The following is a 16,753-nucleotide window of genomic DNA, read 5'->3' on the forward strand; positions in this document are numbered from 1 at the left end:
GTGGGCCAGTGCCATGGCTTGTCATGTTGTGCCAACCCGGGTGGCGTGGGTTATGCGAGGGTTAATCAACCCATACAGCCTTGATTCACATAAGATGACAAGCTACAGCACATGCACCATGGCATACATATTCAAAATGGTGGCCAGCATATGCCATGAAGCCCCACCAGTTAATTTATCCATGGTGGCTTAGCATTACATGTGAACCTACTCATTAAATGTCAAACCACCTTAGAATGACAGCATTGGAGAGAACCACATAACTAACTTGGTGTTCGCAGCGTGGCTTTTGATTCTCCCCCTTGTCCCCTGAACAAAAAGCCTTCCTCCCTCACCATATTGCATGACAAACAACTTTTGAAACATAGGGGATTGTAAAAGCAGACTGTCGTGTGAGAGCAGGGCTTGCTTTTCAAAGAACAAAACATTGGAAATTCTGCAGAATATGCACAAGCCCATTAGTAGCTCACTGTATTATGGTCAACACTTGTACCCTATCGTCTTTGTAAAGAACTATAAACATTTTCAAGCATATATTCTGCTTGAGTTGCCTCTGAAGAAGTATTTTAGATATTTCCACTTTCAGGGTGAATAGAATTCTAATAGTTATTTATTTATTATTTCATTTCATTTCTATACCGCCCGATAGCCGAAGCTCTCTGGGCGGTTCTCAAAAATTAAAACCAAACAGCACACAATAAATCAATTTAAAATATATAGAACATTAAAACCACAATATAACAATACAACCACAATAAAACCTAGCAGCAGTGCAGGAGTTTAAAATACAGATTTAAAACAGCAAAGATAAAAATTTAGAAAGCTAAAATGCCTGGGAAAATAAAAAGGTCTTCACCTGGCACCGGAAAGAATACAATGTAGGTGCCAGGTGAACCTCACTAGGGAGCTCATTCCAGAGCCGGGGTGCCAGAGCAGAAAAAGCCCTCCTAGTAGCCACCCACCTCACTTCCTTTGGCAGGGGCTCACGGAGAAGGGCCACTGACAATGATCTTAAGGTCCGGGCAGGCACATATGGGAGGAGGCGATCCTTCAGGTAACCTGGCCCCAAGCCGTTAAGGGCTTTAAATGTTAATACCAGCACTTTGAATTGGGCCCAGAAATGGACTGGCAGCCAGTGCAGCTGGAACAGTACTGGCGTAATATGAGCTCGCAGGCCAGTCCCTGTTAACAATCTTGCTGCCCTATTCTGGACCAGCTGAAGTTTCCGGACCGTTTTCAAAGGCAGCCCCACGTATAACGCATTGCAGTAATCCAGACAAGAAGTTATCAGAGCATGGATAACTGTAGCTAGGCTATCTCTGTCCAGATAAGGGTGTAGTTGGTATACCAGCCTAAGTTGATAAAAAGTGTTCTGTGCCACTGAGTTCACCTGTGCCTCAAGTGACAGTTCTGGATCCAAGAGCACCCCCAAACTACGAGCGTGATCCTTTAGGGGGAGTGCAACCCCCTCCAGAACAGGTTGAATATCACCTAGCCAGGCAGACGAACCACCCACTAACAGTACCTCCATCTTGTCTGGATTGAGTTTCAGTTTATTAGCCCTCATCCAGTCCATTACCGTGCCCAGGCACTGATTCAGAATAGCCACTGCCTCACCTGGGTTTGATGAGAAAGAGAGGTAGAGCTGGGTGTCATCCGCATATTGATGGCACCTCACCCCACACCTCCGGATAACCTCCCCCAGCGGTTTCATGTAGATGTTAAACAGCATAGGGGATAAAATAGAGCCCTGTGGAACCCCATGGCTAATAGTGTATTTCTTTGGCCACTGTGGCTACTATTCTTTTCCCTCTCCAGGTTATTCTTTCTTCTCCCCAAATGCATATGATGCACAATAATTGGTGGGACTTCACGACACCAACCTTTGTGCTTTTAGATGTTCTAGACTACCTCTGATTAATTAAAAAATACAGTGGGTTGGATCCAGAGTTGCGCAAAGTGGGACTCTGCATATGGGATGATCCTCTGGGCAGAAGGCAGGGCGAGGGTATTTTTGCCAATTTGCCCTCCCCCGCAGCCTCCTGTAGCCTTGAAAATATGGTCTGGAGGGTTGGGGACCCTCCAGAATAGTGTGTGAGATGTTGCTGGGATTTGCAGGGGGAAGGAAGAATCAGAAAAACTGCCCCTTCCTCCAGTGGTGAGGCTTTGCAAGATCCCAGTTCCCGCTGCCAATGGAATGAGCCCTTCTTATGGCAGTAGGTCAAATCTAGACCCAACTCGGTAATTCTTAAGTACAATATCGATGCGTTTTTCCACTTCACAGACTTGACCTTGCTGTTGTGATTTATTTCCCCCCTCCCAAGTTCTTCCATGTTCAGATGACTAATATTGGCATTTTTTCTTTCTTCCTAGGATCAGTAATGACTTATTATTATGGGAACCCACAGCTCCATCTCCTGTAGAAACATTTGAAAATATTTCTTATGGTGTTGGACTTTCAGTGGCCAGCCAGCTGATCCACACCTTTAGTAAAGACAGTTTTAACCAATTCAAATCTACCATTCACTACGGTAATGTTCTGTATAACTCTTCTAAAATTTCTGGGTTAAAGATAAGAGTGTCCAAGTATTTGGTGGTGTGAGTATGTTAAGCGGTAGTGTATCTAAATCAGCAGAAGCTGCGGAATCAATGAAGGAACACTCTATACATAAAAGAGTTACTTACTCCCCCAAAGGGCACATTTTAAATCTGGTTACTTTAATAATAAAATTATCTAGATTTCCTTTGCTAAGCTGTTTATATACATGGTTAAATATTTAATTGTTGTTGTAGATGATGAGAGTGGCTCTGAGGAGGAAACATTACAATATTATTCTACTCTTGATCCAAACTACTGTTCACGGAGAAAGAAAAAAATTGAATCCCAGAATAGAAACACACAGAATTTTCTCTCAGTTCTTTTGAATATTAACCATGGATTAGTGTCGATATTCACAGATATAAAGGTGAGTCTTCTAGCTTGGGGAAAACCTAGCATTGCTTGAACTAGAATTCTTGTGTTTGCTATAGTGTATAAGCTACTATTTCAGTATGCTGAGCTTTGGTAGTAAGTTAGGTGGTTGTTTTTTTAAAAAAGGGGTTGCTTTAAATATGGTGTAGATTAAGCAGTCAGATGTTGTCAGGAATAATACAATCTCTGTATGCTCTTGCTGAGTCCCAAACCACCAAATGTACATGGCATTGATATGCCTTTATTATTCTTTCTGTAGCAGGATGATGGGAGTGTATCTGAAGACAAACATGGAGAATTTTGGTTTGAGTTCAGTAGTGGTTCATTGTTCTGTGTGACAAAGTATGAAGGTTTTGAAGACAAGCATTATATCTGTCTCCATTCTAGCAGTCTCAGCTTATATCATCAAGGTATGAAACCCAAATGTCAATGTAGGTATAACTTTGGGTTCAGATCTCTGAAAAAGTGGGTAGTGAAGTAGGGGAGAGTGTATGCTTTCAGTAATCTAGGGGAGTCATAAAATACCTTGACAGAGATTGGAAAAGGATTTGTGGGTCTTGAAAGTTGAAGGGCTGTCAGAAGCTACTCCATATTCCAGATTGGTTTCCCCAACTGAAAAACTAGTAATGCCACTGTTTGGGACTAAAGGCCTATCCAGTTCAGCAGTCTGCTTTTAACTCTATCTTCCCAGATTCTTCTGGGAAGATTATAGACAGGGCACCAAGGCAGTGACCACATCCAATTACATGTGTCCCATCAACAGGTATTTAAAGTTATACTGCTTCTGAACATGGAGACTCTTCTTCATGGTCTCTGTGCATCACATTTAGGGCTCTGTGCCTGCGTGGTGCCTCAGTTTGGGAAACTTCTGTAGCTGAGCTGATTATCCTGGCTAACAATTGTTGGTTGATCTTTCCTCCATGAATTTGTCTAATTACTTTTCTCAGGCCTCTGGTGGCAGTGCTCTTATATTCAGGAGTAAGATCTTTGAAATCATTGGTTTCTTTCCATTCCAGTATATGAATCCAGTTGTATACCATGACAAACTAACTAGAACAAGGTATCAGAACTTTGGTTCTCATGGGATAGCCAGGGGCATAGTCATGGTGCTTGTGCCCATAACAAGAGGGTGAAGGGGCCAATTCAGAATTTACATAGAGAATTTACATACAGATAGATACAGATACCTCCACAGCTGCAAAACCATCTCTTAACCATTCAGATGGTAAGAAAATGGTGCTGGACTTTTTTGTGGGCCCAGAAGAGAACATCAACTGAAGTGCACTGCTCTAAACATTTGTTAGTTTTTTTCTGATTTCTTTTGTTAATATGCAGCAAAATTGCTGGTCATTGGCAAGCTGTAAAATTTACATAAATAGATTTTTAGAAATATTCCCTGCAGTTTTACATGACAGGATATAGCTGTCTTGAATTTAAACCAGACCTTGGCCAGTTTTAGAGTAAAACATTTCTTAAATTCCAAGTTAACTTGAAGGACTGTCTAACTATATAAAGCTATCTTTCTGCAGGTGTAGTGGAAGGGGTCGTGTCTCCAACTGAAATAAGACTACCAAATGCAACACATCCTCACTGGTTAGAACCTACCATCTATTTTTCAGAAGAAGAAGGTCTCAGTAGAGCTTCAGATTGTGTAGGAGTGGACTGCTTAAGCATGTTGTCTGTTGCAGTTAAGATACAGTCAAATAAGTCAGAGACCAATACAAAGGTTTGTTATTTAGAAAGTAATTTCTTTTATCTATTCCTCATAAAAGCATTTACATGAATTCATCCCTATCTCCAAAGCTCTTAGCTAGATTTTAATTTGTACTTCGAACACAGTTATTTAAGATGTAAAATATTGGTTTCATTTGGTACTGAAATGTGTGACTCTTTAGGTTAGGATTCAAATCTGTTTTAAGGAATCTTGTTTAAAGATTGTCTTTCAGCAGTGAAACACACTGTTTTCACTGGACAATGACTGTTCTAAATGCTATGCTTCCTTAAATATTTCCATGCTTTCCATTTTTTAATCAGAATTGCCAGAGAAGGGAGGGAGAGGCTCAGACCTTGCCTTACCCTAGCAATCCTCATCAGGATTTCAGTTTCCCTGCTGCAAATAACTACACTGCTTCTATCCTGGGGTGTGTGTATGTGAGTGAGCGTGGCCACCCATTACCACTTTTATCCTTTGAAGGGGAAAAAGTTACCCACCCTGTCTTTAAACCGCATATTTTTCTGTTTCACCCGAATTGTGAAGCCATTCTTTAATGTGTGCTTGTTCACCAGGATTTGAGCCAAAGCTGATCAGGGGGAGGAACTAGTGCAGACCCAAAGCTCATTCTTGGCTGCTTACACCTTGGCTTATTAAGAGAGCAATCCTATGGGGATCGATGGTTGCCTCCGAACCTGGGGGTGACCGCTGACCCACTGCAGGGCGGGAGGAATGGTGAGAAGCGCATCTCCTCTGGGCTTCTGCCAGCCTGCTTTCCCGGCTAGACAGGCGATTTTGACTGTCTAGCCACGGGACCTTGGAGTGTGGGGAGGGGAGGACGGATGACACATTAAAAGTGTCGTACTGATACTTCTGACCTCCCCGCTCCCAGGAATGCCCCATTTGCCCCGCTCCGTGCTGCTCTTCCAAGCGTGGGGCCAATCTATGCTGCCTATGAGGCAGCGGGGGATGGGGTGCAGGTCGGTTCTCTGAGAACTGAACTCGGAGCGCGGGCTCTGAGGTCAGTTCCCGTGAACTGACCAATCCTATGGCCATCTAACTGCTGACTAGGGGCCATAGGATTGTATACTCTAAACTTATTAGACTTATTAAGTTCATTATGACATCCAACCCTTTCTTGGCAGTATTTGTTCCATTTCAGGTAGCGAAGTTCACTATTACAATAAAGCTCAAGGCTATTGATCATGTTTCTAGTTTGTTTTGTTTGTTTAAGGTATTTTTAGTGGCTTTTTAGGGCTATGACCTCACAAAGTGAGGCCTTCAGCTTCACCCTGGATGCTTTTGATAACTATAATGGGCAAGGATCTAGAGAATAGGAAGTGGATGTTAAACTTGTCCACATCCTCTGGTTGATCAAGCTGAAAAGTATGCATTAAAATTTGACAAAGCAATTGTCTAGCTACATTCATCATTCGCCCTGTTAAAACCATGGCATCAAAGTCTGTGCATATATGAGCAATCTGCTTGCAAATTGGTCACAGTAGGGCATTGAAGGCTCCAGTACCTGATTCACTGGATTTATGCAGAGTAGGTCCTTCCAGTGAAAGTTGTTCTTTAAAGCATATCCTTTGAACCTACAATCTGGAGTTCATTTAAGTAATGTTATGATACTGAAATGCTAAATATGATTAGTGACAGGGACAGAATAAAAGCCTTTCTTTCAAAGCTATACGTTTATAAACTCAAAATATTTGACTACACAAACTTACTTGGTTTTGTAGGAGTTTTTAGTCGCTGTTGGGGTAAGAGGAGCCACTCTGCAGCATAGAGTACTTCCTTCAGGTTTAAGCTGGTACGAACAGGTATGCTAATTTCCCCAATGTTGTCTTTATTACTGATAATGCCCTCTAATAGCAAACTCAAGTGGTGAGTGGTGACAAGATAGGGACCAAAATAAGACCACCAAGGAAGAAGAGGGAGGAACTCCCAGTTTTGCAGAAGTACAAAACATTAAAAACACACACACACGAAAAATAGCCCCATGAGCACAGAGCATGCGCAGTAGCTATGGAATGTTGAGCGTCAGTTGGAAAAGAGAAATGCAATCTTTGTGGAATGTTCTGGTTGGTGAGAATAGCTGGCTGGAGTCAACGGGTAGAATCCAATGCCGCCCTTGTATGGGTGGCCCAGGCATGCCAGCAGCAGCGTGCAGCCACTACCGCTAGCGGCCGTGATGTAGCACTTCTGGGGGGAAGCACTGAAATGAGCAGAAATTCTAGTTTCCAGAAGGGGCAGATCATGCCCCTTCCAGAAACAAGCATTTCCGCTTGTTGCGGTGCTTCCCCCTGGAAGCACTACATCGTGGCCACCAGCTGCATGTCTGGACCACCCGCGCAAGGGCAGCATTGGATTCTACCCATTGTCATTGGTGAATCCTTACATCCCACACCCAAAATACGCTCCAATTTTGTCTTGGTGAATTGGAACCAGATGTACTGTACTGAACAGATCCAGGATTTTTCTCCTGTCCTGCCCCCAAACAGATGACGCTATGTTATACTTGCTGTCTTGGGAGATGCATAATATTGAACTCAACCACTCTTCAAAATGAAAGATTGCATTATTTCGATAAACAGTTGCCTTCTCAGATGACTTGTTGTTTAAAATGTGATCATTTATGTTTTTAAGGGGGAATGTATAGTAAAAATATAGAAGACGCACAGTCAGATTTTAAAACAAAACCTGTTGTTTTAAAAGATACATTGGGATAAAATTGTTCATAAATATTAAATTCTTCAAGCTATTTGTCCTTTGTTCCTGCTAACCCACCTTCCTCATTATTTTCAAAAACTCTTTTAAAATCAGCAGTGCATAAAGTTACCATCTGCAACTTTAGAGAAGCTGTTATATGCCCTAGCAAAGAGTTGAGTCCAGAGAAAGATAAGTGGAGTTCTGTTTGCACAACTGGACTCTCTCCCCCCTCACCCCCAGCATCCTCCCGTGCCTCCCCCAAAACCACTCAAGTGCACTCAGGGGCACTCGAGAATGGCATGTGATGGGGCAGTGGGATGGGACACCCATGCAAAACATTTCAGGGTCCAAGCCAAAGTATCTGTGTATTTGAGGTCCTGTAAGCTCAGTGGTCTGTGCACTGATAACCTTAGGATTGAACTGTTGTAATGTGCTTTATGTGGGGCTGCCCTTGAGATTGGTTCAGAACCTGCAGCTAATGCAGAATGTGGCAGCTGGATTGCTCAGTGGAGCTTCCTACAGCACCAGTATGACTCCTATGCAGAAAGGTCTGTACTGGCTGCCAGTTAGCTGCAGAGCCATGTTAAAGGTGTTACTGCTGGTTTATAAGGCCCTAAACAGTTCAGGGTCTGATTATCTAAGAGACGGCCTTCTCTCATACAGGTTGCCCTGGCCTTTACTTTCTTAGGGGGAAGGCCTTGGTTACTGTACCACGACCTACTAATGTTCACTTGGCTGTGGTGTGGAGGAGGACCTTCTCCATTATGATGTCCACCAAGTGGAATGATATCCCTATTGATATCAGGTGGGATCTTGGGCAGTACACCCCTGCAGATTCTGTTGCACCCCCCCAATTCTGTTGCACAAATGGTGGGTCCTGCTGATTCTCTTGTGCAGGCAGGACCCACCGCTTGTGCAACAGCGAGTTAATATTTCCTTGAGGAAGCCCTGAAACAAGTGGAAACACTCACTTCTGGATTGGGACAGGTTGACAGCTCCCTTATGCGAGCTTTGCTGACCTGCCTAGTTCCAGAAATGAGGGTTTCACTTGTTTCTGGTTCCCCCAGAAGCACTAAATCTCTGTTCCACAACAGTGGTAATCATTGGGGTGCAACAGAATTAGAGGGGGCACAAAGACACCATTGGATACTGTCCCTAGCATAGAATGTTTCCACTCACAATGTAAGACGTATTTAATTGTCTGGCCATTTTCCTGACTGCTAGCGTATTTTGTGAAGTGCATGAATGACTTCAGAGCTGATGTTACTTGATTAGAATACAGGGGGCTATTTTTACGCTTTTGTAATTGTAGATTTTGTATTTTTTGAACATTTCTGATGAGCCTGTGTTGGGATATAATCCTCCAGCCTCTGTTACAACATTTCACGTCCATCTCTGGAGTTGCGCTCTGAATTATAGGTAAGTTAAATGAGTAATGTATTTACATCAGCCTGTTGTGGCAATTGTTGTATCAAACCATTTGCTTTACATTTCAACTTTGCAAGTTTATCTGTGGTGACTTGAAATTCTGAAACACTTTCTTACAAGGTGTGATGGGAATAATATTTTTGTATTTGGTTTTTTGGCAGACCTCTATTTTTGCCAACTAGATCACTTCTTACCGTTGAAACATTTAGCATCTCAAGTAGCGTGGCATTAGATAAATCATCTTCTACTCTCAGGTAAAGTTTGAAGAGTTTAACAAACCCCTCACTTAACCTTTCTTTCAGTGCTTATGAAAATATTGTAAAACTAGGTCTGCGGCTGAGATGTTAGTTTTTAACAAAGTTTTATCTGTTTAGCTTGTGACAATGATTTAAGGCTCTTGGGATGTGTAATCAGGTGATTACCTTAATTTAGGGTGCAATCCTATGGGGATGGGCGGCTGCCTCCAAACTCGGAGGCAACCGCCTATCCAATGCAGGGCAGAAGAAGCACGGAGGGGATTGTTCCCTCCGTGCTTCTCCTGCACTGCATTTGCGGCTAGACAATTTTGGCTGTCTAGCTGCAGGAAGGTGGAGCAGGGGAGGCTGCTGGACAACATGTAGGATGCGTTGTACCGGCATTTCCGCCATCCCTACCCCAGAACCCATCGTTTGGGCCGCTCCATGCTCCTCTTCCGAGCACGGGGCCATTCCATGCTACCTGTGAGGCAGTGTGGAAGGGGGGAAGGTCGGTTCTCCAGGAACCGACCTCGGAGCGTGCTTTGAGGTGGGTACCCAGAAAGCCATGTATCCTATGGCCGTCTAGCTGCTGACTAGACTAGATTGATAGGTCACCAGTCTTGACGCCATAGGATTGCTCCCTTAATTGATTTTAATTTATTAGAGCCATGATTCAGGAGTCAGTGTAATGCACCCACAAGAGCTAGCATGAGTACATCTTTGGGGTTGGGAAGGGAAGGGGCTTATTCTCTCTAGCAGCTCGCTTTGGTAAACATCAACTGCTTTTTTAACTTCCCATTTCTAAAAAGCATGGGGCTGGAATTGGCACAGCAAATTGCTAAGTAACCATCAAAGGAAAGGCATGGGATGTTCACATGGCTTTTACATTCCTGTTTTTAACATCTGCGATGGCCTTCAAGAATAGGCTGGGCTAGAAACATGAATGAATACATAAATAGTTTTTTTTTGCCTAAACCTTCTCCTTCCCTTCCTTTTGGTTCATGGGGAAAAGAAATGTGGGTAGAGGTAGAAGAAAAACACACATGGATTGAAAACAGCTCAGTCTCTATTAAAATTTACCTTGGTAATCCCATGAGATTTTTTTCATCAGAGAACTACTACTGAGGAGTCCTCATAAATCATGTTTTTAGAGTGGAGGGGCAGTCTAGACTGCGTAGGTCACCAATCTTGACGCTGCCATCATTGCCAGAGTTACCAGAACCAGTCAGTAACTTGAGGCAAAGCTGGGACAAGGAGAATTAGATTCATAGTCTCTAGTAAGATGGATTTAGAACATCTTTTGCTTGTGTACTTGTAAACACGTAATTTGCAGTTCTTTTCTCTCTTTTTTACTTCCTGCTATAGAATAATATTGGATGAGGCTGCTTTGCACTTGTCTGACAAGTGCAATATTGTTACAGTGAACCTCCAAAGAGGTAAGTATGTTTCAATTTTTGAAAGGAACATTTAGAATTCAAAGTATGCAGTAAGGATATTAAAAGGTGCTTCTACAGTCAGGGCCAGAAATATTGGAACAAGGATGACTGTTTTGGCAGTTGGCCTCTCTACACCACCACATTGAAGTTGAAAGGAAACACACCCAGATGGGAGCGAAGTCAGGACTGTCAGCTGTAATTCAAGGGGTTTGACAAAAGTGGGGCACTAACCATTCAGGAAGGACAGCCAGTGGCATACACACACACACACACACCCATCGTTGGTGGCTCATAAGTAATGGAACGAATGGCTGAGAAGTAGCTGCATAGCCAGGTGTGGCCTGTTTCCTGGGTACCCCATGACCAATCAAGCAGATAAAAGGCCTGGAGGTGGTTCTGAGTGTTACATTTGCATTCGGTAGCTGTTCACTGGAACTCCCAACATGAGGTCCAAAGAGGTGTCCATGCGAGTGAAGGAGGCCATCATTAGGCTGAGGAAACAAAATAAACCCATCAGAGAGATCGCAAAACAGTGGGAGTAGCCAACACAACAGTCTGGAAAATCCCAAAAAAGAAGGAATTAAGTGGCAAGCTCAGCAACAGCAAAAGGCCTGGAAGACCACGGAAGACAACTAAGGTGGATGACCACAGAATTCTGCTCATGGTGAAGAGGGACCCTTTCACAACATCTGGCCAGGTCAAGAACACTCTTGCGGAGGTAGGCATGTCATTGTCGACATCTACAGTCAAGAGACGGCTTTATGAATGTAAACACAGAGGCTTCACAACGAGGTGCAAACCACTGGTAACGCTCAAGAACCGAAAGGCCAGATTAGCCTTTGCCAGCAAACACCTGAAAAAGCCTGCCCAGTTCTGGAATAAGATTCTTTGGACTGATGAAGCCCAGATTAACTTGTACCAGAATGATGGGAAGAGAAAAGTATGGAGAAGGAAAGGAACAGCTCATGATCCAGAGCATACCACATCATCTGTCAAACATGGTGGAGGCAGTGTTATGGCATGGGCATGTTTGGCTGCCAATGGAACTGGGTCACTGGTGTTTATTGATGACCTGACTGCTGATAAACGCAGCAGGATGAATTCTGAAGTGTATAGGGCTGTACTTTCTGCTCAGATTCAGCTGAATGCTGCCAAACTGATAGGACGCCGCTTCATATTGCAGATGGATAATGACCCAAAACATACAGCAAAAGCTACCCAAGAGTTTCTCCAGGCAAAGAAGTGGGATGTTCTTCAGTGGCCAAGTCAGTCACCTGATCTCAACCCAATAGAGCATGCTTTTCACTTACTGAAGAGATGACTAAAGGCAGAAAGGCCCACAAACAAGCAGCAGCTGAAGGCAGCTGCAGTAAAAGTCTGGCAAAGCATCTCGAGGGAGGAAACTCAGCATTTGGTCATGTCCATGGGTTCCAGACTTCAGGCAGTCATTGACTGCAAAGGATTTTCATCCAGGTATTAAAGGCAGTCCTTAAGTTTGAAATGATGCTGGTTTGTTCCATTACTTATGAGCCACCAACAGTGGGTGTGTGTGTATGCCACTGGCTGCCCCTCCTGAATGGTTAGTGCCCCACTTTTGTCAAACCCCTTGAATTACAGCTGAAAGTCCTGACTTTGCTCCCATCTGGGTGTGTTTCCTTTCAACTTCAATGTGGTGGTGTATGGAGGCCAACTGCCAAAACAGTTATCGTTGTTCCAATATTTCTGGCCCTGACTGTATATTACGCAAATGGAGTTAGCTGGTTGTAGTAAATTGGACATGATTGTGGCATGGTGGTGTTTGCAGTTCTTTGTTTCATACATGGATGTTTCTTGTCTAACTTTCTTCAACGGTACATTATCCATCCTGCTTCCAGCATTTTAATAAATGCAGGATTTATCAGTAAACAGCCATAAAGTTGATGACAGGGGTACAAGTCAGAATTGTCCACTAAATCATTCCCAGCCAGAATGTATCAAAACAGCAGTTAAAGAGGTTCCTTCCTGACACCATTGATTTATCTGCTTTTTTTCTGTAGATTGGAAAACGTTTGAATCTCGGACTTGAATCTCAGTCCTAGAACAATCTAGCATCATGGGGGCAGTTGAGGTGTGCATAGAAGGCATGGGGACAGAGAGATAACTTTAAAGCTGAGAAAGCATGTTTAAGGCAGGATAAAATATAATATATTATTGAAGAAACTGAACTGCAGTTTAAGTGTATATGTGTTAAATTAGCCTGCTTTTAAAACATAGGTAGCATTTAAGCAGTTTATTTGATATTTATTTTGTTTTTTAAGATTATGTTCGAGTTATGGACATGGGACTATTGGAACTGACCATAAGGGCAGTGAAACCTGGATCTGATGTGGAGCGAGTAAGGATTTAAATTGAAATAATAAGAGCTTATTTTTGTGTGGTTATTTTTTCTTTTTAAAAGTCATGATAAAAGTAAAGGTTTGATGTTAAGCATACTTGGGAAAATGTTCAACTGAAAATTCCAAGCAAATGAATGTAGGATGAGGGTGAAACTTCCTTCCAGTAGGGCTTGCGTTGACTTGGGCTCCCAAGCATACTTGGTCATTTTCGGAAAGCATGTATTCAGTTCCATTATCATATACTTTTCTTAAATCAGTCCTGAATGTACCTTGTGTTGGTGTGAAACATGTTTTTGACTTATTTTCTGTTGCCTAGAGTAAACCACGCTTTGAACTACATTGTTCCAGTGATGTAATCCACATTCGAACATGCTCCGACTCTTGTGCTGCATTAATGAATCTTATACAGTATATTGCAAGTTATGGTGATTTGAATCCACCTGCTAAGACAGAGGCTACTTCTGGAGTGACCAAACAAAATGCAAAGGTATGCAAAGGCATCTCTCCCAGCTCCCCTCTTTCAACCATCATCACCATTTTATGGTTTAGCTTTGTTCACAATAATGGAAACTGGTACTTAGACAGAGCTTTCAGGGAAAAATAGCCCTACCACATAGTTTCCATCTACTTAGGAATATGTCTTGTGATGGAGGGGGGACATTGACATTTTATAGTATAATTTGTCTTCCATGTTTTGTTTTAGCCTGTTCTTCTAGTTCTTTCTGCTTCTTTTCTTAAAATATATGCTTGTTTGATTATATAGAGGATGTTAACAATTATAGGCCAGTGGCCAACATCCCCTTCCTGGGCAAGGTGCTTGAGCGGGTGGTTGTAGGACAGCTCCAGGCACTCTTGAATGAAATGGATTATCTAGATCCATTTCAATCGGGCTTCAGGCCTGGTTTTGGAACGGAAACTGCCTTGGTCGCCCTGTGGGATGACCTCTGCCGGGAGAGGGACAGGGGGAGTGCGACCCTGTTGATTGTCCTGGACCTCTCGGTGGCTTTCGATACCATCGACCATGGTATCCTTCTGGATAGGTTGTCTGGGTTGGGAGTTGGAGGCACTGCACTACAGTGGTTCCGCTCCTACTTGGATGGCCGATTCCAGAAGGTGGTGCTGGGGGATTATTGCTCTGTGCCATGGCAATTGTGCCATGGGGTTCCACAGGGCTCTATTCTATCCCCCATGCTGTTTAACATCTACATGAAACCGCTGGGGGAGGTTATCCGGAGGTGTGGGCTGAGATGCCATCAATATGCGGATGACACCCAGCTCTACCTCTCTTTCTCATCAAAACCAGGTGAGGCAGTGGCTGTTCTGAACCAGTGCCTGGGCACGGTAATGGACTGGATGAGGGCTAATAAACTGAAACTCAATCCAGACAAGACGGAGGTACTGTTAGTGGGAGGTTCGTCTGCCTGGCTAGGTGATATTCAACCTGTTCTGGAGGGGGTTGCACTCCCCCTAAAGGACCAGGTTCGTAGTTTGGGGGTGCTCTTGGATCCAGAGCTGTCACTTGAGGCACAGGTGAACTCAGTGGCACGGAGCACTTTTTATCAGCTTAGGCTGGTATACCAACTACGCCCTTATCTGGACAGAGATAGCCTAGCTACAGTTATCCATGCTCTGATAACTTCTCGTCTGGATTACTGCAATGCGTTATACGTGGGGCTGCCTTTGAAAACGGTCCGGAAACTTCAGCTGGTCCAAAATAGGGCAGCAAGATTGTTAACAGGGACTGGCCTGCGAGCTCAAATTACGCCAGTACTTTTCCAGCTGCACTGGCTGCCAGTCCATTTCCGGGCCCGATTCAAAGTGCTGGTATTAACATTCAAAGCCCTTAACGGCTTGGGGCCAGGTTACCTGAAGGATCGCCTCCTCCCATATGTGCCTGCCCGGACCTTAAGATCATCCTCAGCAGCCCTTCTCCGTGAGCCCCTGCCAAAGGAAGTGAGGCGGGTGGCTACTAGGAGGAGGGCTTTTTCTGTTGTGGCACCCCGGCTCTGGAATGAGCTCCCTAGTGAGGTTCGCCTGGCGCCTACATTGTACTCCTTTCGGCACCAGGTGAAGACCTTTTTATTTTCCCAGGCATTTTAGCTTTCTAAATTTTTATCTTTGCTGTTTTAAATCTGTATTTTAAACTCCTGCACTGCTGCTAGGTTTTATTGTGGTTGTATTGTTATATTGTGGTTTTAATGTTCTATATATTTTAAATTGTTTTATTGTGTGTTGTTTGGTTTTAGTTTTTGTGAACCGCCCAGAGAGCTTCGGCTATTGGGCGGTATAGAAATAAATAAATAAAATAAAATAAAATAAATAAATATATATTTTAATAATGGGTAGTTTTTGTATGCTGCAAGTAAATGTTTCACTGAACATTTAACACTTAGATCACTATTAGAAAACATTTGTAATTTCAACCTGATATTCTTTCCTCTTTATACTAGTCATGCATGGACTGGACTGTTTCAGATGTTGTTATGCCCTGATACAATATGTATTGGCAATCAACAGTGGTGTTGCAAATTTTTTGAAATCTTGTGTATAGGGGTAAAAGTTACAGCTTCAGTTCATTTCCTAAGCTTAAGAAGAAACAGCACTGTGATTCCCAAATGAGTGGGTTATATTATGTTTTTGAATTTTTAGAGTTTTAAGTTTTGTTTCATGAACTACCCAGAAAACTTTGGCTGTTGGGTGGCATAGAAATGTAATAAATAAAATCAACTATGAGAGCATTGGCTGGCCTGTTAGAAGGGTTAAATATCTGGCTAACCTCTGAGCCTGGACATTGACTCAATAGGGCATCCTGAACAAGGTTTATTGTCTATATCCCCTTCATAAAGTTTGGAAACAATGGGCAGTATCCAGGACTGCTGTGCTCCCACTTGTTCTGTTGTACAAGCAGGATTCATTGCTCCCACAACTGAAAGTAGTGGTTGAAAAAACAACCCTGGAAAAAGAAGAAATGCCTATTTCTGGACTGGGACAGGTCATCAGAGCTTCCTTCCTCAAGCTTCACTGACCTGCCCTGCCCTGTTGTAGAAATGAACATTTCCGCTTGTTTCTGGCTGTCCCGGGAACTGCTAGCTGCCCATTGTGCTAGTGGTGGGTCCTGCTAGCGTGCAGGAAGTATTGGATACTGCCCAGTACTTGTATAACTAAGTGATCATGTAATAAAGCCACGGGTAGTTATCAGGAACAGCACTGAGTTTCTTTTTTATAAGTTTGAATTAATGTAATCTTTGTTTTTTAGGCAGATGTTTCTACCCGACCATCTTCCCAAGGGCCAATCCTTGCTGAAGCTGACCAACAGATTTTACGGGATTTAATGAGCGATGCAATGGAAGAGATTGAAACCCAGCAACTTACTTCCCCCAGTAAACCACAAGCCAATGGTAGATCTTTCCAGATTTCTCTTATTTTCAACTGGATGCCATTTAAATCCACTACCACATGAATCCACATTAACTCTTTGAATATAATCCAGTATGCTTATATTCTGTATGCTTAATCTAGTTATCTGCTAATACCGGAGGAAAGTATTAATTACTTCCATACATACAGTTAAACATGTTGTTCTGACTTTCAACTCTTTATATATTTAAAATATTTACATTCTGTCTTTTCCCTGGAAATGCTGAAGGCAGCTCACAAAAATAAAGTAGCAACAACAAAATACAATAAAATTATGATTTCAATAAAGAAAAATAAAATAGTAGGCAAATATAAATTCAAATAAAAATCAGGAGATTAAAATTGCAGTTTATAATGTGACCAATTAGCAAATCAAATACTTGACGGAACAGTCAAGTTTTTACACTGTTGGGAGACCGCTGAAGAGGAAATGAGGCGGTTCTCTCTAGGAAGGGAGTTCCAAAGCT

The 16,753-nt window shown here is 42.9% G+C and overlaps 1 protein-coding gene across 4 annotated transcripts in view; it reads left to right on the top strand.

Annotated features, from left to right (window-relative positions):
* ATG2B (autophagy related 2B) overlaps window positions 1-16,753 on the top strand; it is a 72,038-nt gene that overhangs the window by 31,561 nt on the left and 23,724 nt on the right. For all 4 annotated transcript variants that reach the window (XM_084839624.1, XM_084839616.1, XM_084839598.1 and 1 more), the window contains exons 19-29: window positions 2,374-2,531; window positions 2,794-2,966; window positions 3,231-3,381; window positions 4,501-4,697; window positions 6,425-6,505; window positions 8,707-8,813; window positions 8,984-9,076; window positions 10,424-10,494; window positions 12,792-12,868; window positions 13,186-13,356; window positions 16,126-16,267. In XM_084839624.1, coding sequence (XP_084695750.1) covers window positions 2,374-2,531; window positions 2,794-2,966; window positions 3,231-3,381; window positions 4,501-4,697; window positions 6,425-6,505; window positions 8,707-8,813; window positions 8,984-9,076; window positions 10,424-10,494; window positions 12,792-12,868; window positions 13,186-13,356; window positions 16,126-16,267 — 1,421 coding nt within the window. The remainder of the gene's footprint in view (window positions 1-2,373; window positions 2,532-2,793; window positions 2,967-3,230; window positions 3,382-4,500; window positions 4,698-6,424; window positions 6,506-8,706; window positions 8,814-8,983; window positions 9,077-10,423; window positions 10,495-12,791; window positions 12,869-13,185; window positions 13,357-16,125; window positions 16,268-16,753) is intronic.

The sequence above is a fragment of the Heloderma suspectum genome, chromosome 1 (genome assembly GCF_057233095.1).
Source record: "Heloderma suspectum isolate Gila_16-S chromosome 1, 16-S_ref, whole genome shotgun sequence".
Classification (NCBI taxonomy): Eukaryota; Metazoa; Chordata; class Lepidosauria; order Squamata; family Helodermatidae; genus Heloderma; species Heloderma suspectum.